At 42.0% G+C, this 18,725-nt stretch overlaps 1 protein-coding gene across 2 annotated transcripts in view; it reads left to right on the top strand.

Moving 5' to 3' along the window:
- Positions 1-18,725, top strand: part of slc25a26 (solute carrier family 25 member 26) — a 54,545-nt gene that overhangs the window by 27,317 nt on the left and 8,503 nt on the right. Inside the window, exons 6-8 of one of the 2 annotated variants that reach the window (XM_069147831.1) lie at positions 7,039-7,083; positions 10,848-10,917; positions 16,235-16,299. In XM_069147831.1, the coding sequence (XP_069003932.1) occupies positions 7,039-7,083; positions 10,848-10,917; positions 16,235-16,299 (180 nt within the window). The remainder of the gene's footprint in view (positions 1-7,038; positions 7,084-10,847; positions 10,918-16,234; positions 16,300-18,725) is intronic. The other variant, XM_069147915.1, reaches the window with a different exon arrangement.

Below are 18,725 nucleotides of genomic sequence, written 5' to 3' on the forward strand. Positions count from 1 at the left end.
TGTACTGTTGGTAGGCAGTTTAGAATGCTATAATTTTTTTGCCATGGTAAAAGTCTCTAGTGCACTGTTAATGTTTAGTGGAAGGCACAAACTAGCTGTATATCATGTCAATGGGAGAATATTAGGCTAAATGTCAGACATGCTGAGACAAATCTCTACATTTTGTTAGGAAGCGTCACAATTTAGGCTTCAAGTAAAGTTAGTTTTGGAGTGCTACTTTCACAGTATCGCAGCAGAGTGTTGTAAAAGAGCATTAAACATTGAGGACTGAGGTACTTTTGTGGAAAGGAATCTATTGGAAAATATGAATAATGTCTCTCATCTGATGGTTTGGCCATCTATACATTTGTCTGCTTGTCTTTTAATATCCATCTCACTTACCATTTCTCTCTTTCTAAATGCTCATCAGTATGCAGAGGCTGCAGTATGACCTATTAAAAGCCATTTGTCAAATTGCAGCCAACTGGCCTGCCTGCAATCAGGCTCAATGTGAATATATTTTGACATGTGTTTTTCCTGCCCTCCGCTGAGCGCCTAAGGACCTGTGACAGCCTGGAGCCTCTCTGAATACTAATAAAGTTAGCGCTAATACAGTTGGCAAGGACGCATACACATACACACACAAAAACAGGAGCACTGTCAGCAGAATGACACAGCAGACGCACAATCTCCATATTCGTATAATATCGTACCTGACAGTCACAGCAAGTGGCACTGTCACCTTTGATCATATGCAGAATACATCAGCGAGCGAGCATACAGTATAATGCTGCTCTTCATACACACATACACAGAAATATGTTTAGGCACACCAACATATTCATAAAAAAATACAAAGCATACACATGCAGGATAGCAGGTTTGTGTGAGGGCTGTGTATGTTTCCCAGCAGTGGAACCCTGTCCCTGGAGGACAGTTGGATGACACATGTTTGTGGAGCAGATGCTGCTGAGCTCCTGGAACACAGGATTTTTCTTTCAGAACTATTGAAACAATATATGCAATTGCAAATATAGCTCTAACCCACAGACTGTATTTGAAAATGGTTGAAGACTCCAGGTCGGAAAAGTGAAGCCAATGTGGAAACATATTTTTAAGTGCAGCACCACCGACGGTTTCTCCAAAAACTTCTGACTAAAATAGACCCCCTTTAAAAAGTATCATCTAATCTCATGAAATACAAAGTCAATACATTTTTTCCACAAGGTAATTTGGTGTCATTGACTAAATTCAATCTTTCTAAGCAGTGTTGTGGTGGTCCTTCTGAAAAGAATTCCAATATTAATGTGATATTAGGCCACAAAGAAAGGTATGTTTGGGGATGGGCCTGATTTGAGTGATGGCTGACTAATTAGAGCTGACACTTTTCATATATTCTTCTGCTTACTTTGGAGTGCAGCAAGACAGCACAACAAAAAGAGAAAAAGTAAAGGAGGTTTGATGCAGACAGTGAAGAGGAAGATACATTGTAGTTTAAACAGCCAGGTGTATTAGAGGGTCATACATTTGATGGTAGGCACTAGTAACAAAAATAGACCACCAGATAGTTGTGTGAAGTAAAGATTGGTCTATGGCCTGTTGAAATATTATTTAAATCCAAAGTCAAAAAGGGGAAATAACTGCTGAGCCTCTGATTTCATTGGTTCCCCCGGGACGTTTCAATCTGAAGTGCAAATGTCAACTGCCTTGGGGTGGCAATGGAGGGAAAGTCAAGGGATCATCAAATCTCTGTGGACCACCAGTGTAAATACCACAAATTCCATTAAATCCATTTAATAGCTTGAGATGTTTAAATGAAGACCAAAGTGATTGATCAGCATTGCTATCCCTGGAGCCACACTGCTTACATGGTCAAAAAAAAGCCTGCTTAACGTTTTGTCATGGTAATCTTCCCGATTCTACAGCTTTAGAATTGATGGTCTCTGCTCCTGAAGTACTTTGTCAAGAATTCGATGTCAAGTGAAAGGTCCTGTTCGTAGACCTCAACAACGTGTTAAACGTGCTGGGTGTGTTCATCTCGCTGCTTATCGTTATGACTCTGTTGTTGCTCTCGGAGCCAAAGAAGTGCACTGATTGGATCAAGCTGCTGGATTTGAGTGAGCTAGTAAAGTTTTGGCAGGCAGAGAAAAACCTCAGTCGTTTTCAGTGGACATAAACATCACTGCTACTCTGCTGTCGTTGAAGCATGTTCCCCCAACTGATCCTATATACATTTACCCTGTGAAATAATACAATGAAACATAATAAAAACATACTGTTTTGTGGTCTGTCCAGTCTGTTTTATTTATGCATTGCCTAGCCCTTACCCTCTAACCTTAACCTAAATCTAACTCTAACAAAGTCTGAACCCTGACAAAGCAGACCTGAGGGGACCTCCATTTTTGTCTCATGTGACACGAGTCTCCATGTGTTACATTCAGGTTGAAGTCTCCATCTTGATAGAAAAACAAGCCCCCTAGTTATTGACATAATATATTCTTTAGCCCCTTAGCTTATCCTTAACCATCACAACTGAGTTCCTAACCCCAGCCAAATTCTCACCTTAACCCTAAAACTAATGACCCGTAGTACACTACAAAATAGTGCTCTTACACGTAAGGCATTTTGACAGGGTAGTGTTGTTTCAAATCGCACACTCCTGTTCTGCACTTTCCAGGAACAACCTCAGCATGGTAACACATTAACCCATAGTGAAAGATAAACACTTTTGTTCGGTTTTTATTCAGTGTTCAGGAACAGCTGCTGATTCCTCAGATGCCTTAATTTGAAAATACTTTATGACGGTGGTCCCGGTTTGAGACCGTTTAGGGTGGAAAGTGTCCAGAGTTTCACACTTGAATTTTGAACCGTTTTGAGTGTATAATCCTGCTACTTGTAGTGCACTGCATGTGTGAACACACTTATTCCCTCAGAATAGTGAGTGTTAGTGAACAAGTACGCCATTTGGAACACGACACAAATCTTAACCCTGACATTGCCCTTCAAAATTGTGAGCACCAGCTTAAATGTCCTCACAATGTGTGGCCATCCAATAAAATTTCTCCTCATAATTGTATAAACACACGTACACACTTGTTGGTTTTTCTGTCTTTGTGAGGACACTGATATAATTCATTCCCTAGCCCATCACCACTCATGCTAACCTTAACCAACACAGCTACTGTAAGTGCACAGCCCCAGTCCTTACTCTAAATGCAGCTAAACATCAAAGTTTCAATATGAAACAACAACAGGTTGTTTTTAGGTGTGTTTTAGTATTCCTCCATTTGCAATAAAAGACAATTGATTTTTAAATGTTTTCCACCTCCATTGTAGGTAATGACCATGTTCATAATCACTATATAAAAAAGAAGAAGCATGTTCCACCTTCAGGCACTTCTACAGCGATCAAGTTGAATAAAAGGTGTCACACGTCATTGCTTGCGAATTGTCATTTTAGAGTTATCCAGAGGATTAGAATTTAGCATGTCACTTCCCACTTTGTCTGATTTTGTATTTGTGCATTAGCTCATTAGAGTGTAGCTGGTAAAATGGCTGCTTATAAAATTATTATGCACTACTGCTATGTTGAATTTTGAGTTTGTCTCACTCTTCTCTTAAGTTCATGAAGGCTTTGACACATTTTGTGACAAATTTGCAACTGAATTTTAAAATGAAAGCAGGTTATAGAGGTGCAGCTGACCTGATGTTTCTTCATTTGGGATAACAGGGAAAGGAAGAATATGAGTAACAACATTGTAAAAGTGATGCACATGTCAGTCTCTGTGGTTACCCCACCTCAAAAATAACAACAACACAAAAGTTGCTATATGGGCTTTCTAGAAAAGTCTTAACTTGTGTTTTTAGTGCTTGTAAGTGTCAGTGAAGAAATGGTTGCAGCTGAGGTGTGCATTGCACATGTCTTGCTCAGCTTGATAGAAATCACTAGATTTTAGATTACTGTTTGGTTGGGATGTGCACACAGTGATAATGCAGTGCTCTTAAAAAAAGAAAAGAAAAGGCAGAGACAGTTGTCCAATACCCATCCTTACTCACCATCTTTGCTTCTGCCTTCACTAATCTTCATTTCTCACTCAGCTGAGAGATTTATCACGTCTCTCCTCACGGCACCAAAAGCAGCACCTCGGTACGTTAGAGCTTGTCGATGCGAGAATGCATATAGGAAAAAATAACAGTGATTATCTCGCATATGCTCCACACTGTGATTGATTTTGTAACTCAAACAAACAAACAAACACGCACACACACAGCTGGGTTCTGCTACATGTCACATCCAGTCAGGTTCATACCTGTTTCCAGTGTGTTTTCTCTCAGCCATCACTTAACTGTAAATGGCTTATCAATTTGAATCAGACCTCGTGGTTTTAAGATGGTTCGTGTCTGCATGGGCAACACACAACACACACACACACACGCACACGCACACACACACACACACACACACACACACACACACACACACACACACCCTGCTCCACATACAGTGTGCCAGGGGTGTCAAACCACATCATAAATCATGAGTGCATCATTCTTTCCAGATTCTCTGCTGAACTCATCTGTCTTTCTCTCTCTCACTGTTTGCTCTCATTGCAGTGGTTTAAAAAACAACAACATCTGGGCTTCTTTTTTCCCCAAAGAATAAATCAAATGATTATTTTTTTTTTGTAACTACGATGTTGTACTTTAATTACATCTATCAGCTCCATTTCAAGCCAATTTAAAACAAGATTTTGATAAAGATTATGAAACAATACTTTAAGTATGTTAAAGACTAGTTTTTGGAGGAGGCAGTATCGAGTACTACAGCTGACACTGTGTCTGTACTCCATGTATCTGTACTGCATTTAAGATTAAATTATCATATAATTACAACTTTACTGTGTCTTGTGTGTATTAGTAGTCCAAAATCTACAAAGTATAAATAATAAATGAGTCCGTAAATACTGCATCTTTACTGTGGTGAACTTCGAGTTGACTTTAACTCCTTATCAGTACAATGTGTTGTGCTTACTAGCACCCACCACACCAGCACCTCCTCGTTCTTCCTGTCTGTCCCTCCCTCTCATTCTTTCTCTTCTCCCCGCCTGGAAAAGCAGAACTCATCATGGTGGTAATAAAAGACAGGTGCACTTTTATAACACTTCACGCTCAGGGGGCTGGAAACCAGACGTACAGTACGTCAAATAAAGTCTATAGATTATCTCGGAGGACTGAGAATTTGCTTCTGTCTGCGTGGATTGACCAGATGGGCAAACATTTCTGTCTCTCCACGTACCAGGCTCACTTTAATCAAGCAACAACCAAATGTTGTATGCAGTATTTGTAGGTTTATGTACTCTAATTTAACCACTATTTGGGTTTGTATTTACTGCTTCTACATGTTGTATAATTCATAACTGTTAACATAGCTAAACTAACATTGTGTGACTTTTAAAAGGATGTCTTCAGGCGTAGCAGCAGTATATCTAAGTGTGGTGGGACTTAGCTGATGGTCAGTTAAAGAGTAGAGTGATCACCTGTTGCTGATATTTGTACTTCTTTTACAACGCAGAGTAGTAGATTTTTTTTTTGTGTGAGAATGTTTTTCAATAAAGAGTAGAATCTTCATGCACTGACAGATGACTTTTCTCTGAGATGTACTTGCCATGTAATCATTCCTTCACATTGACAACCATTTGCATTGTCAACGTTATTGTTCACACACTTGCCTATGTATTCTGCATGTTACGGGAGGACTCCAATAGAAGGCACACCAGAGAAACAAGGATTTAATTAGAACATCCGGTTTTGGCTGTAAACAATAAAAATGGTGACATTGACTACTTTGCTGATTCTGAGATCACAGAAGAATTAAATGCGCCATCGTCCTCACGCTGTTTTTCCAGTATTTATTGCCGTGCACTGACGTTATGGTCAGTGACTTGTTTCCGTTTATTTCTCTCCAAACTGCCCCTACAACAGCCTTACTGGCCATCTGTATGTTGCATCTTGCAAATGCATTTGTTAATTTCTGATGACCAAAACACACGTGAACCCATAGCAAGTATATCCCAGGCCTTAGTCGACATTATACTTAGTGATACAGTCATGTGTTTCTTTTATTTGTCACTACACATCAAGTTGTATCACTTTATTTCAGAAACTTCATTCGTTTTGCTCATTTACACCCACTTTGAGAGCTTAATGTCTTTACTTTTCTTCTTTAAAACTCCCAAGTCATGTTACAGATCTTAAAAAGTCTCATAGTCAGCTCTCTTTAAAATGAATCTCCTTTGGATTGATTGTTTATATAGGGTCAGTTCAGTTGGACTAAGTGCTTAATAAGGTCATTAAGTGGCGTAAACACACTGCGTGCATTGTCTTTGTGCTCCGGCTGAGTCACCGTTGGATCCTTCCAGTTTGTACCGATGTGCTAACGTAGTCTGATGGAACATGTTGGAGGAGGCGGTGCAGATGGATGAATGATCCTCTTGTTGCTCTGATCAAAGACTGATGACACAACCTAGTGTCACTTTATTTATTTCTCTCTGGTTTTGTTTTTGTTCCCTCTCTTCCTTCCTGTCCTGCTCTGCTCTGCCATGCCTGCAGTACAAGATAACAGGATACGTGTGTGCGTGTGCGTGTGCGCGTGTGCGTGTGTGCGCGTGTGTGCGCGTGTGTGTGTGTGTGTGTGGTCTGACTGTGTGTCATTTGCCTCCTACCTTGGCACTGCCATCGATTTCCTCCCGCTGTAACTTCCTGCTTGCTTCCAGCGGCAGCACACGCTCTCCAACCATCACTCTAGACTCCATTCCTCTATTCGTCTTTCCAAGTTTTCTCCATCCTACCATCTAGCCACCCAGACCACAGCCCGTCTCATTCATTAATCATCAGCAGTGAGAAGGAACAAGGGAGCAGTCAGACAAGTGAGAGGAAATAGAGGAAGGTGGCAGGAGTGACAAGTGCAAGAGATTGGAGGTTAAAGATGAAACTTGAACCTCCTGAAAATCAAAAGCAGACATAATCCTGATGATAAAACTTTGTCTACTTGTTTTTCAGATCCCGTTCTCACTGGTGCAGTTTCCACTGTGGGAATATTTAAAGGTACGTATCTGTATTTGTTTGTTTGGCTCAGTTTATACCGTCTGTTTTTATTGTTGATCTATATTGTGCCTCCGTGTTCCACCACTATCATTTACAGTGATTATTCTCAGTGATAAATCCGCAGTAAAGTTATAATACTGTGCTTACGCTCTGACACATTTACAGCAGGCTCACCGTCTGCATTGCTCTGTATCATTGTGGCAGGCGAGAATGGGACTTCACGCTTCGGTTTAATGGCTTGTCATGACTCTACCATCAAACAAGCCTTCAATTTATCATTATCTCTGAGCATATCCACTCCTCTGTAGCTTTCTTTTTCTGGATTTTCTTCTCTTCTTTTCGCCTTCCTCTCTGTCTTAATGTCTTTTTCTCTTCTCATTGTGTGGCCCTGAACACATAAAAAGCCGTATTTCTTTGAAAAGACGGCGTTTTGTCGGAGTGACATCATGTCTCAAGGGCGTGAGTGGCGGACAGTCAAGCATTCCATCAGTGTTGGGAGCTAACAGCCGAGTTAAGACTAACAATACGCCGCACAGCTGTGTGTGCGTATGTATGTATGCGTGTTTGAGAGAGTTAGATTTTGTCGTTCACAAGTGTCTCTTTGTCCAGCAGTCAAAGGCCTTCTCTCTCCGGGCCATCTGGACACGTCCGTTGGCGGAGAGCTGAACTGTTGGAATCTGGAGCTCTCCTCTCCTCTCCTCTCCTCTCCTCTCCTCTCCTCTCCTCTCCTCTCCTCTCCTCTCCTCTCCTCTCCTCTCCTCTCCTCTCCTCTCCTCTCCTCAAGCAAACAGGTTTTTTTTTTACTGCCGTTCCTTCAGCATGACCACCAAGATGTTCAGAGGCTTTCTCAAAGAAAAATAATGTGATTTTGTTTGAAAAATGGCAGGATGAAGGAATTTGAGAGAGTGCATGTGTGTGGCATGATCTCCCATCTGCTTTGTGGGATGGTAATGTGCTGCGTTATGGCTTTTTTTTCTTTTAAATTTCACACCGAGCCAGCACAGCTGTCAGAGTGAGAAGCAGAAAGAAGAAAAAAAACAACCGAGCCGTGGCTGCAGGCTTGTTAGAAGAGTAAGCAGCTGAATCCTTCTTGTAGCATTCATGCTGGTACTTCAATTTCTGGGATATCACAGGGCGGCGTATTCGAAGCAGAAGAAGTCTGGGAATTTCATGAATCACGAGAGAATTTTACACATCGGTCAGCGCACAGGGATTTTAAAAGTCGTTTCACACCAGACTTCAATATCCATGTGAATAATTCTCACATTTCTTTCACACATTAATTTCACAACATTGTGGTTTTCTCTCAGTTGTTTTTCTCAACAGCAACTGTAGAATAAGGCTCACAGTTTACTCCATCTGTTCTGACCTCAAAAACAACAGGAGGGTGTAACACTTTTAGGTTATGATTGAACACCAACAGAGAGCCACAAAAAAATCCAGGGAATTTTGAGTGAAAGGCATGATGGGAGCTCAGATTGGACCCAGTGAGATACATTTACAAATGCAGTCTCCCCACATGTAAGTGCACACAAAAACTTCTAACACATATGTGAAGCTCTGACACATGCACACAAACCCGCCATCTCTTTCCTGTGGGAAGTCATCCAGGTGCAAAGTCTGACCATGACATGAGGGTTCAAAGGTCAAAAGGTTTGTTTTCCCAGGTTTACTCCTTATTATTTATTCATGAAATGAAGAGAGAAGGGAGGGAGAGCCTCCAAGAGGGAGAGAAACAGAGGAAGAAACAGAGGAATCCCCCAGCGTGAGGCCTTTGATGTGGAAAACAAAATCTCCTTTTTAATCTGCCCTTTAATGGAACACACATGACACATCCTGAGCTCAAACAAACTGTCTACCATTCCTTCTTTCTTCTGCCTTTTTTTTCTGTGTGTTTACTTGTTTGCATGCACATGCACATGCACGCACACAGATGTCCACATGTGTGTGAAGTAGGAGGAGAAGGAGATAACATGCAACAGATACTCACAAGGGGGGCTGGCGAGGGGTGGATGGACAAAGAAAATATTAGTAATCGCTCCATGCTGTTGCTCAATTGCTCTCCCTGAGAAGTAATCATACCTTGCTGCGCCCGAGGCTGCCCAGCTGTCCACATGCATTTTGTACAGAGACTAACCTTGCATAGTCGGCCTCCTCATCGCCGAAACTAGGGGGGGGGCAGACTCCCTTCCCGTCTCTGAGTTCAATCTCAAAACAAAAACATCAGGTGGTTTCACTCAGTAGCCAGTTGCATCATGGGCAGAGAGGGCTGTGATATGACGTGAGGGGTTTTACACACACTTGAAAAATACACTTGATGGAATTTAAACTGTGTGCTCTCTTGATAAAAGTTCTGCGCTGCTGGCTGTGTTTTCAGACACAGTTCAGCTCAACCTGAAGTCTGTGAAACTGTAATCTCTTTCACAGCAAGAACATCATTCTCCAAAAACTACATTTATCGACGAGTCTTTTGGACTCAAGTAAACACAAGTTGTCCAGTGTCAAAGTGAATATGTATTCTTTGAATAAAATGAATGCAAAATGAAGTATTTCATTCATAGTCAGTTAAATGCAGTACATGCATAACAATATTATATAACATTGAAAAACAGTTGGAGTTAAAAGAGTTAGATTGGCATGACATTTTGTAAGAAAAATCTTGGTTCCCAGACAATGTTTATTTATAATTTTGGTAAACCTTTTCCTCTAATCCCAAATTTATAATTGTCCAATATTCCTGTTATTACTGAAAAATATCAGTTATCATTTATCACATATCAAATATCACTTCCTGTTTAGTGCTAATTAGCAAACATAGCATGCTAACCCACTACACATAAGCATGTTAGCATCTGAGTCAGAGAACAGCCTCACTGTGCTGAATTCATGCCTGTAAACTCCAAGTATCTTTTTATTTTTTCCCCCCACATACTGCTCTGCTCACCTGTCTTTATGTTTTGTGTGATCCAAGCTCACATCAAAGCTTGAAAATCGTTTCCTGCCTATTTGACACCGAGTGAGGTTCAATAACTTCAACTCACACTTTAAACACTGCAGGTCAGAAGCTGCTATTGTCGACGAACATACTCTGTTGCAGCGGTACTTTACAGGCAAAGCAGTGTGCAGCATACTGAGGGGAAAAAGAGGGAAACACGAGACAACTTCAGAGTGTATATAGTCGATATTTACTCATTTTCTGTCTTGTCTTTGGTTGTTCTGCAGTGACAGAACAACCTGAACAGTGGCCCAATATATATATATATATATATATATATATATGTATATATTGTTTGACATTAAGTCTATATTTATATGACTCTACTAATTAGTATATTATAATGCAACAATTCATAGATATTAACAAATAAATATGTGCATTTGATATGTGAATATTCATCGACCTGCTGTATTTCAACATGATGGCAAAATGTGTGAGGATTTAGCCTGACAGAGTGGGAACGCTGCAGCATATTCTTTTGCCCCGTCCCAGTTCTTGGGAAACTAATAGCATGACATCACTGGGGAGAAAAGGCAACATAAAAATAGCCGAACAGCCCATTTCCCAGCCGTGGGCTCTGGACCCCAGACCAGACCAAAGTTCACAATGTGTTTTCAATGTGTCTGATATCTCCACACTAACTACAATTCTCTCTCTCCCTCTTTCTCCATTTTTCTTGCTCTTTCATCATCCTCCTCTATGACAACCCTCTTCTTCTTTTCTCTCTCTCTCTCTCTCTCTCTCTCTCTCTCTTTCTTTCTCCCAGACTCTGTGGTCGCAGAGGCAAGGTCACACGCTCTACTCTTGGCAGTCAGCAGTGTGCGGAGCTTTTGCAGGTGCAGGGGATTATATGCTGCTTTGGGAAAGAGGCGGAGAGGGAGGAGGGAGGGAAAAAGAGGGGTGGACGCGGGAGGGAGGAACGGACGGCTAAACGGATAGAAAGACGGTGGATAGATGAATAGACGGCCAGGAGGACAGGACAAGTCTACCTAAAGACACATTCTTGTAAGAGTACACAAAGGTGAGCTCTGCGGGCAAATCAAATCCTCACCTGCACACCAGATCTGCTGAAGACAAGGCGACTGAGCGGAAAACGAGAACAAGCGGTGATCCCGCATTGTTTTCACAGACAGAGAAAGTCTCATCAACGTCAGCCAATGAGCATCATACCACAGCAGACTTTCTGGTTCTGTCTTCGCCTGGATGAGTATCAGGGGATAGACAGACAGACAGCCAGAGGGAAACGAGAGGAGGGATGAGAGGGGTCGGTTACTGGGTATGGGCCCTTGCAGCTGTGCGACCTCCTGAGCATTGGAGCCTGAAGTGGTTTAGAAGAGAGGGGAAGGGAGTGGACTTAAAAAATATAAAAGGAATAGGGACAAGACAACAACTATAAAGATTTATACCAAATTATAAAACACAAGAGATACATAGTAGGTAAAGGCTACAAGCTTTAGTGAAAGCAGTTCAGCCATTTTTAGTTTTTCAAATTATAATCATAGTCCGAAGTTTGCTTATTTTGTATTTTACATTAAGGATCTCTGAAATACAAAGTTGAAAGCTAAATCACAAGCTGAATGCGGAGGTCATGGATAGGAATATTGTTTTAGTTTTACAAATCCCTGAACATTATTTTTGATTATTAGTATATGCAAGATGGTCCAGAAGAAATGGATCTATTGGGGTTTTACTGAATCTGGAACAATTGCCTTGGTCTGATGAATAAAAATAGGTTGATAGAGGCGGTCACTCCCTCATTTACACTGTTGGCCTGACTCTTGTGGAGTGACTAAGGTTCAGCTCATCTATTATACATGCCTCACGAAAGGCAATATAATAGAACTGCTTTTTCCAGGCTACACAACAATAAAATATGATCCTCCTGAATCTACTTTATACCAGTGAAGCTACTGAAAGACACAAGTATTTATAGAGAAGAACTTCATTTAACATGGAACTGTTCTGAGCCTTTTCAATTCAAAATGAGTTGTTTTCACTTAATCTGTCTGGTTAAGAACAGTTCTCAGACCTCTGGACGTGTGTACAGACTGAGCTTTATCCCCTTCACACTCACAGTTAGTGTACTGGTTGGAGTTGGAAAAGGTTACAGAAACTCTCGCACCGGTTTTGTCTTGCGCTCGGTGAAAAGTGGCGCCAAGCACAACACAAGTTTCTTTGGTAGTTTTAGAGCTGAGCAGTTGTTCCTCCAACATCTACATTTTTTTAAATAGCGAGTGTACTTGTTTCCATCTCAGCACCCATCGACGTGTTGGTCTTAAAATGAGGTGTGGTCCGATGCATTGTTAGCAAAAAAACAATTGTACTAACAAAAACGTAATCAGTGGTCAGTTGTGCATTATTTCATTTTTTGTTTTTTTTCATGGAACATTATTAAGGGAGAAATATGTGCCTACAGCGGTGGGTGTAGTTTCAGATGCTTGTACACTTTGCTTGTTACACGCAGCAGGAAAGGAACATGCAGCAGCGCCAAAACATGCCACGGATTAAAATATAAAGATGCTCTGCTCAGTCTGCGCATTGACAGATTAGTTTCACTCTTGAGAAACATTTTGTCCTTGTTCTTTTCAAATCCGTCGTTATCATAGCGATCCGCCAAAGGTGCAAATGCACATGGCATTTAAAGGGAATGGGAGATGACATTTTGTCATTCAGTTTGTTTCCTGTTAAGCCCAAAATACAGTTATGACTAATTAAGAGACTAATTAAGACTCCTTTGAACCATGTGCCTTACTTTGCACTTAGATTATCTGTGGATTTGGACACGCCCTGAATGCACTAACACCATGTGCTTCGGACCGCGCGGTTAGATTGTTAAAATAAAGCCCATAGGCTTGCTCATGATTAAATGAGCTGAACTTTTAAAGTGGACCTAAAGGCAGGCGATGCAGGAAGCAGTGACAAAAAAGTATCTGCAGTCAAGAGTAACAGTTTCCAGCACGCTTCATAGTCCCCAATGGTTTAACCGCTGTTTGGTCTGACGAGGATGCTCTTCTGTTAACAAAGAAAACCCTCCAAGTGCAAAATCCAAGTAATGAATAATGATTCCCTTCCTGTAATATATGTTGTTTATCCAACATCTAAACAAATCAGCTCATATAAGGGAGAGGCAGAGGTTTCCTATCATGCCCTGAAGTCAGTGGACATAAACTGCAATATGTGGTTTAAAAAAAACAAAACTGTGAGGATACCATTGTTTATGTGATAATGCCTTCAGGAATAATGTGTTACACTGATAAACACACATGGCTTAATGGTAGAGTAAGGAACTGGCAAAGAGTTGAATGGGGAAAAAAACACACGCAACAGGACTGCAAACAAATGAAAACCTGGGGTGCATTTTCAAACCCCAGTGATTGATATTTTCCTTTCCCTACACAATCACTGTAACCACAGACAGCAATACAGATTCAGCAACAGAGCAAGTACCTCCAGTATTATAGCTCTGAATGAAATATATGTCACATCATCTTTCTTTCCACCCAGTCTTCACCTTTGTTTGTGTTGAAAAACCAAAACCCCAATCTAAATACATCTTTCAGAAAAAAAGATCAGTTCTGCAGACCAATCCACGGAGCAGTTGCTGGACAGTTATGTAGCTTTCAGTCCATAACTCTTACAGTGCTACAACGTGCCAGACAGCACAGGAAGATTGAGGTTAGCGGCTTCTGGGGCCATACTGAGATAGAGATGGAGGTGAAGGAGAGAAAAGGGGAAGAGGACGCAGCACCCCGAGGAGCTGAGACGTGGCCCTGCGCCACCCCACCTGGACTGTGTCTGCGGTGGGAGGAAGAGGAGAAGAGGGGAGGAAGAAATCAAAATAGAGAGTGAGAAAAGGGAGATAGACATGAACAAGATTATGATACAGTTGTGTGGGCGTCATTTTGAGAAGGAAAGAGTCCAAAAACCAGGTTTAGATTTGTTAAACAGGGTTTTTCTTTAGCTGGCTTGAACCTCTTTCATAAATTGTGAAGATTAAACTCCGAATTATATACACTGTATCACAGCAAAGTGTGTAATACATCAGTCGGTCCACTAAAATTATTATCACATTTTGCCTCGCCGAGGCGTGACAGAGAAGGTATCTTATCTTCAGACCAAATGCGAAGCAAATTTTTGCCTTGTATGTGTGAGCTCAAGGTAAATATTTTCAAAACGCACCAATGCAAATTTGCGTCCTTTTGCGTCACCCTTTGCGAATTCGTGGACACTCGCATCTTTGACTTCACTTTGTATGTAATCACTGTGGGAATAATTCTCTTTGTCTTTGGTCTGAGCATATCATTTGGTTTTGGCACCAAAAACATTTAAATTTGACACGGTCGCAGCGTGGTTTGTTTTAGCCACCAAAACTACTTGGTTAGGAAGAGATTAGGGTTTGGGTAAAAAAAAAGAAGTGATTTTACATAAGTAATCTTACATACTTCACATTAGTAGACATTTTCTATTTAGGTTAAATGATTACGTTAGGAATGTAAATTACTTGCGTTACTTAAAAGAAGTCAACGTTGGTCATCCGGGTGAAAAGTCCTGTGTTTGTTCCATCCAACCACCCACGACCTTCTTATGAGCTTTTCGTCAGTCTTTTTACTTGGTCACATGACATCCTTTTCAGCACCGGTCATACATGCGTGTACTTTTCACGCCTAGGCCAAGACCAGATGTGACTTCAAGTTTTTAGAGTCTACTCCTGACTTTCTTATTATTGGCCTGTCAATCACCTGTAAAGCACTTTGAATAACACTAACCTTTATAAAAGGTGCTATATAAATACAGTTTGATTGCTTGATTGATAGTGGACTGATGGGTAGATTACACGCTTTCTCATTATACCTGGCTATGATACAAAAATGGGGATATACTGTATACAGATGTGTTGTATTTGAGTAATCGTCTCAAAGTAGTCATGCAAATTAAGACGGTTAATTATTGGGAAAAATACTGTGCAATCTGAGAAAAATGGAGGGAAAGGGGAGGTTAGTGAGGTGGAGTTCCCATCAACATTGCACTACACTCTACTTCACTCATACATAATGTGCTTGACACTGGAAATGCTCACACAGGCGTGTTTAATCATCCCAAAGAACTCCACTTGTACCCTGCATTGACTTATGGCCGACTCGACCCCGTATGAACCCCCCCCCGGTATAAACTGCCTCACCCGACACGAGATTACATCATCGACTGATTTGCATCTGAACCTCGTCCCATCACGTTTCGTTTCCCCCGGCTATATTCAGATTCTTCCATTGAGCACTGTGTATAAAACTCATTGGGATAATTCTCCCTTTTACTGCTATCCAAGACTATTTCAAAACGCGCTACAGCAAGAGGGCTGTATCTTTTTAGTGGTGAATTTAACCACCCGAGACGGAGGACAGAACTAATTAAAGTCCACTCTTATAATCAGCCAGCGTAAACTAGTAAAACGTAACGGTGTGTTACACCACACTGATCCTAATGTGTTTCTGTATCCTCAGCTCACTTTCAGTCACACTGCTCCTCGGTGGCCCATATGGATATGTTTACTGAGAACAGTTGCTATGTTTGTGGCAGAGTAACACACACACACACACACACACACACACACCACACAGAATTTCCCACTTATACACACACTGCAGTGTTCAGTGGGGGCATGTCTGGATTGAACCGCCCATCCAGCTTCCAACTTGGAGTGTTGGAGGGATGTTGGGGTGTAATTGCTCTATAAAGCACATGGCTGTGTGTGTGTGTGTGTGTGTGTGTGTGGGGGGGGGGGGGGGGGGGGGGGGTTTGTGGTCCTGTTCATGTCTGTCTTTTTTGCATGCTTGTGCATATAGCCAAGTGTGTGTGCATGTCTGTGTGTGTAGCTCGGGGGAAGGCGTGGGTTGAATGAGGCAGAAGGAGGGGGCGGTGGCAATAGAAGTGTGTGTCTGGTTTTTGTGGTCTAATAACAGTTGAAGTTCTGGGACGAGGAATATTATCGTTTTTAAACACTTAATGGAGCAGAGTTGCTCCGTTTATTGCTGAATTAATACGTTACCGTAACTGTGGTTAGGTAGTTGCACACTTTAATGGGTTTATTTGTAACATTTAAAGAGCAGGGCCTTTTATGTTTGATCTTTGCTAAGCCTGCGTACGTGTCTTTCATAGGTGCGGTAGCGGCATTTGTTACCGCTCCTCTTGACGTGGCGAAGACCAGGATCATGCTTGCAAAGGTACACACACTCCAAACACAGGCACAGAGCACACCACCTCCTCTGGCAGCGACTGTTAAACACTGCTGTCAGGTGATGCCTCGCAGGCAGAGAGCTGAGCGGGCTCGTCAGCATGCAGGACGGAGCAGGCTGAGATAACAGTGGGACAGTCGTGAGGCATACATACACATCTATCACCTGATCTGGAGTATGGACCGTGTCGGGAAGACGTGTGTGTGTGTGCATGGTTAGTGTTAGAGTGAGGACTTGTTGCTGCTGCAGAGGAATTTCCATGTCGAGGCTCTTGTCACTTAGAGGTGAAGCAGAAGGCCAGTGTCCCTCCTGTTGACTCTCCTGCTCTGTCTGTCTTCTCAACTTACCCCCACCCTCTCTGTGTAGATGTGTTCCTCCTCTTCCTCCCTCTCTCCAACACCTTTTTCTCTTCTGGCTTGCTCACACTGTAAGTCTGGCTTCCTTCACTACGTCCTGTGTGTGTGTATGTGTGTAAAGGGTAGTGAGTTCAGACACACACACACACACACATACACATACACATACACACAGACTGTCCTTGGAGAAGACACAGTGTTCCCTTCCCACCCCTGTCCAAACTAATGAGATACTGGAATTAACAAAACACTCTGACAGTCTGATCTCTTGCGAGAAGCCGTTGGCTGGAGGTGGAGGAGCGCGGTACAAAAGCTTCCTGTAAACATGATCTGAAACGCAGCTGCTGTAATTCAACCACCAGCAGAGCACTTGGCCTGTGCTGAGCTTCACTTATAACTTTATAAGGCCAAGTTTTTGATTCACTTAAGGCACCACAGGTGAGCTCAGAAAAAGGCTCCTTCAGCGAGAAGGAAACTTCTGGATTCACGAGATGTTCAGCCAAAAAAAGAGTACTCTACCCAGACTGGAGGTAGCTATGTTTAAAACCTATCTACAGTTAACAGGATGAATGATCTCGGTGGAAACAAAATGTCACCAATTTTTGCTTAGATTAAAATAATTCGAGTGTATAGTACCATTCATTATGTAAAATAACAGACCTGTGTACATGTGTAGGTTGTAAGTGTTTCAAATAATAAGTAAACCAATAGAGACAAATATATATATATAGTTTGTCAAATTGAAAACAACAAAAACCGGGGATGGAAATCTGTTAGCATTAAGTGTAAAACCTTCCCTTTCTATTCGTATGCTGTCCATGGTATGAAAATTCAGGCTGCAACTGAAAACTGTTTTCATCATCATTTAATCTGCTGATTATTTTCCACCTCATTTAGGAAAGACAAATGTTTGTCCTTTTGTCTGGACCGTGATCCAGAGGCTCCTTTCACACCTGCTATTTTGGTTCCAACCAAACAAGGCAGGTATCAAAACCATGTCCGAAAATAACATCAATACATTTATTGTTTTGACCAACCGGTGCTCCAAAACAAAGATTTTTAATTGTCCGTCACAAAGTTGGAACCAACAAATCTTTGGCCGTTAAACAAATGGTTCTCAAAGTAGTTGCATTTAACTTCCTGTCAGTCAACGAATTCAACGAATGGGTTTTACGTGTAATAAATCTCCCAAAAATCAAACTGTAAAATATATTTTGTGAAATGTTTCAGGCCACATGACATTTATTTATCTGAGTCATGCACTCATATTTTCACCAGCAGTGCCTCACTCTTAAAGGTAACAGCATTTTGTGTGGGACTAAAGTTTGGTTTAGTTCTCAGTGGCTGACAAGTCCAGGCAGGAGAGGTGAAGAGAGACCGACAGAGAGAGCAGGGCTGCTGTTGATGGCTATTGATGGTTTGGATGGGATGAAGTGGAGGAAACGCAGGTGTTGGAACTTGTCACATCAGTTTCCTTCCCACAGCAGGCAGACTGAAAGGCCGGTGTTGTACAGTAGGCAGCCATGGCGCAGAGCGGAGTGGGGCTGACGTCCAGGGCACAGCTGGATGTGCAGAGGCCCTCCCGGGCAGGACTCCTGCCTGCCGTGGTGGCAACATGCCTGACGCACCGCAGCGCTGCCGCACGCCTCCTGCGCTGCCACTGGACGACACCGCTCCTCTCCTCAGGCGGACTCCTGTCCGTGCGTCGCCACGCCGCCATCGACGTCCTGTCCTCCACCCTCCACTGGAACTGTGACGAACACAGGAGACAGTGTCGGGATGGGGTGGCTGAACAGCTTTTCTCTGTTTGTACATTTCATGGTATGAAACATTTTAGATGCTAGAAAACACAGAAATGTGCAGTTGGAAGCACATTTTTAAATCTGAATTCAGATAACAAAGCAAGCCAATGTAAATGGGAGAAAAGTCATAGACTGAGCTGCATAAAGATATTTTTGTATGTCAGCATAAGTTATACAGGGACTGTGTGTTTTGGACACTCTGTTCCTCCATCCCCTCGTTCCACAGCGGTAAAGGAAAAGAAAACTTGTCAGACGA

The sequence above is a fragment of the Embiotoca jacksoni genome, unplaced genomic scaffold (genome assembly GCF_022577435.1).
Source record: "Embiotoca jacksoni isolate LCO1_2020_lvr unplaced genomic scaffold, fEmbJac1.0.p SCAF_1, whole genome shotgun sequence".
Taxonomy (NCBI): domain Eukaryota; kingdom Metazoa; phylum Chordata; class Actinopteri; family Embiotocidae; genus Embiotoca; species Embiotoca jacksoni.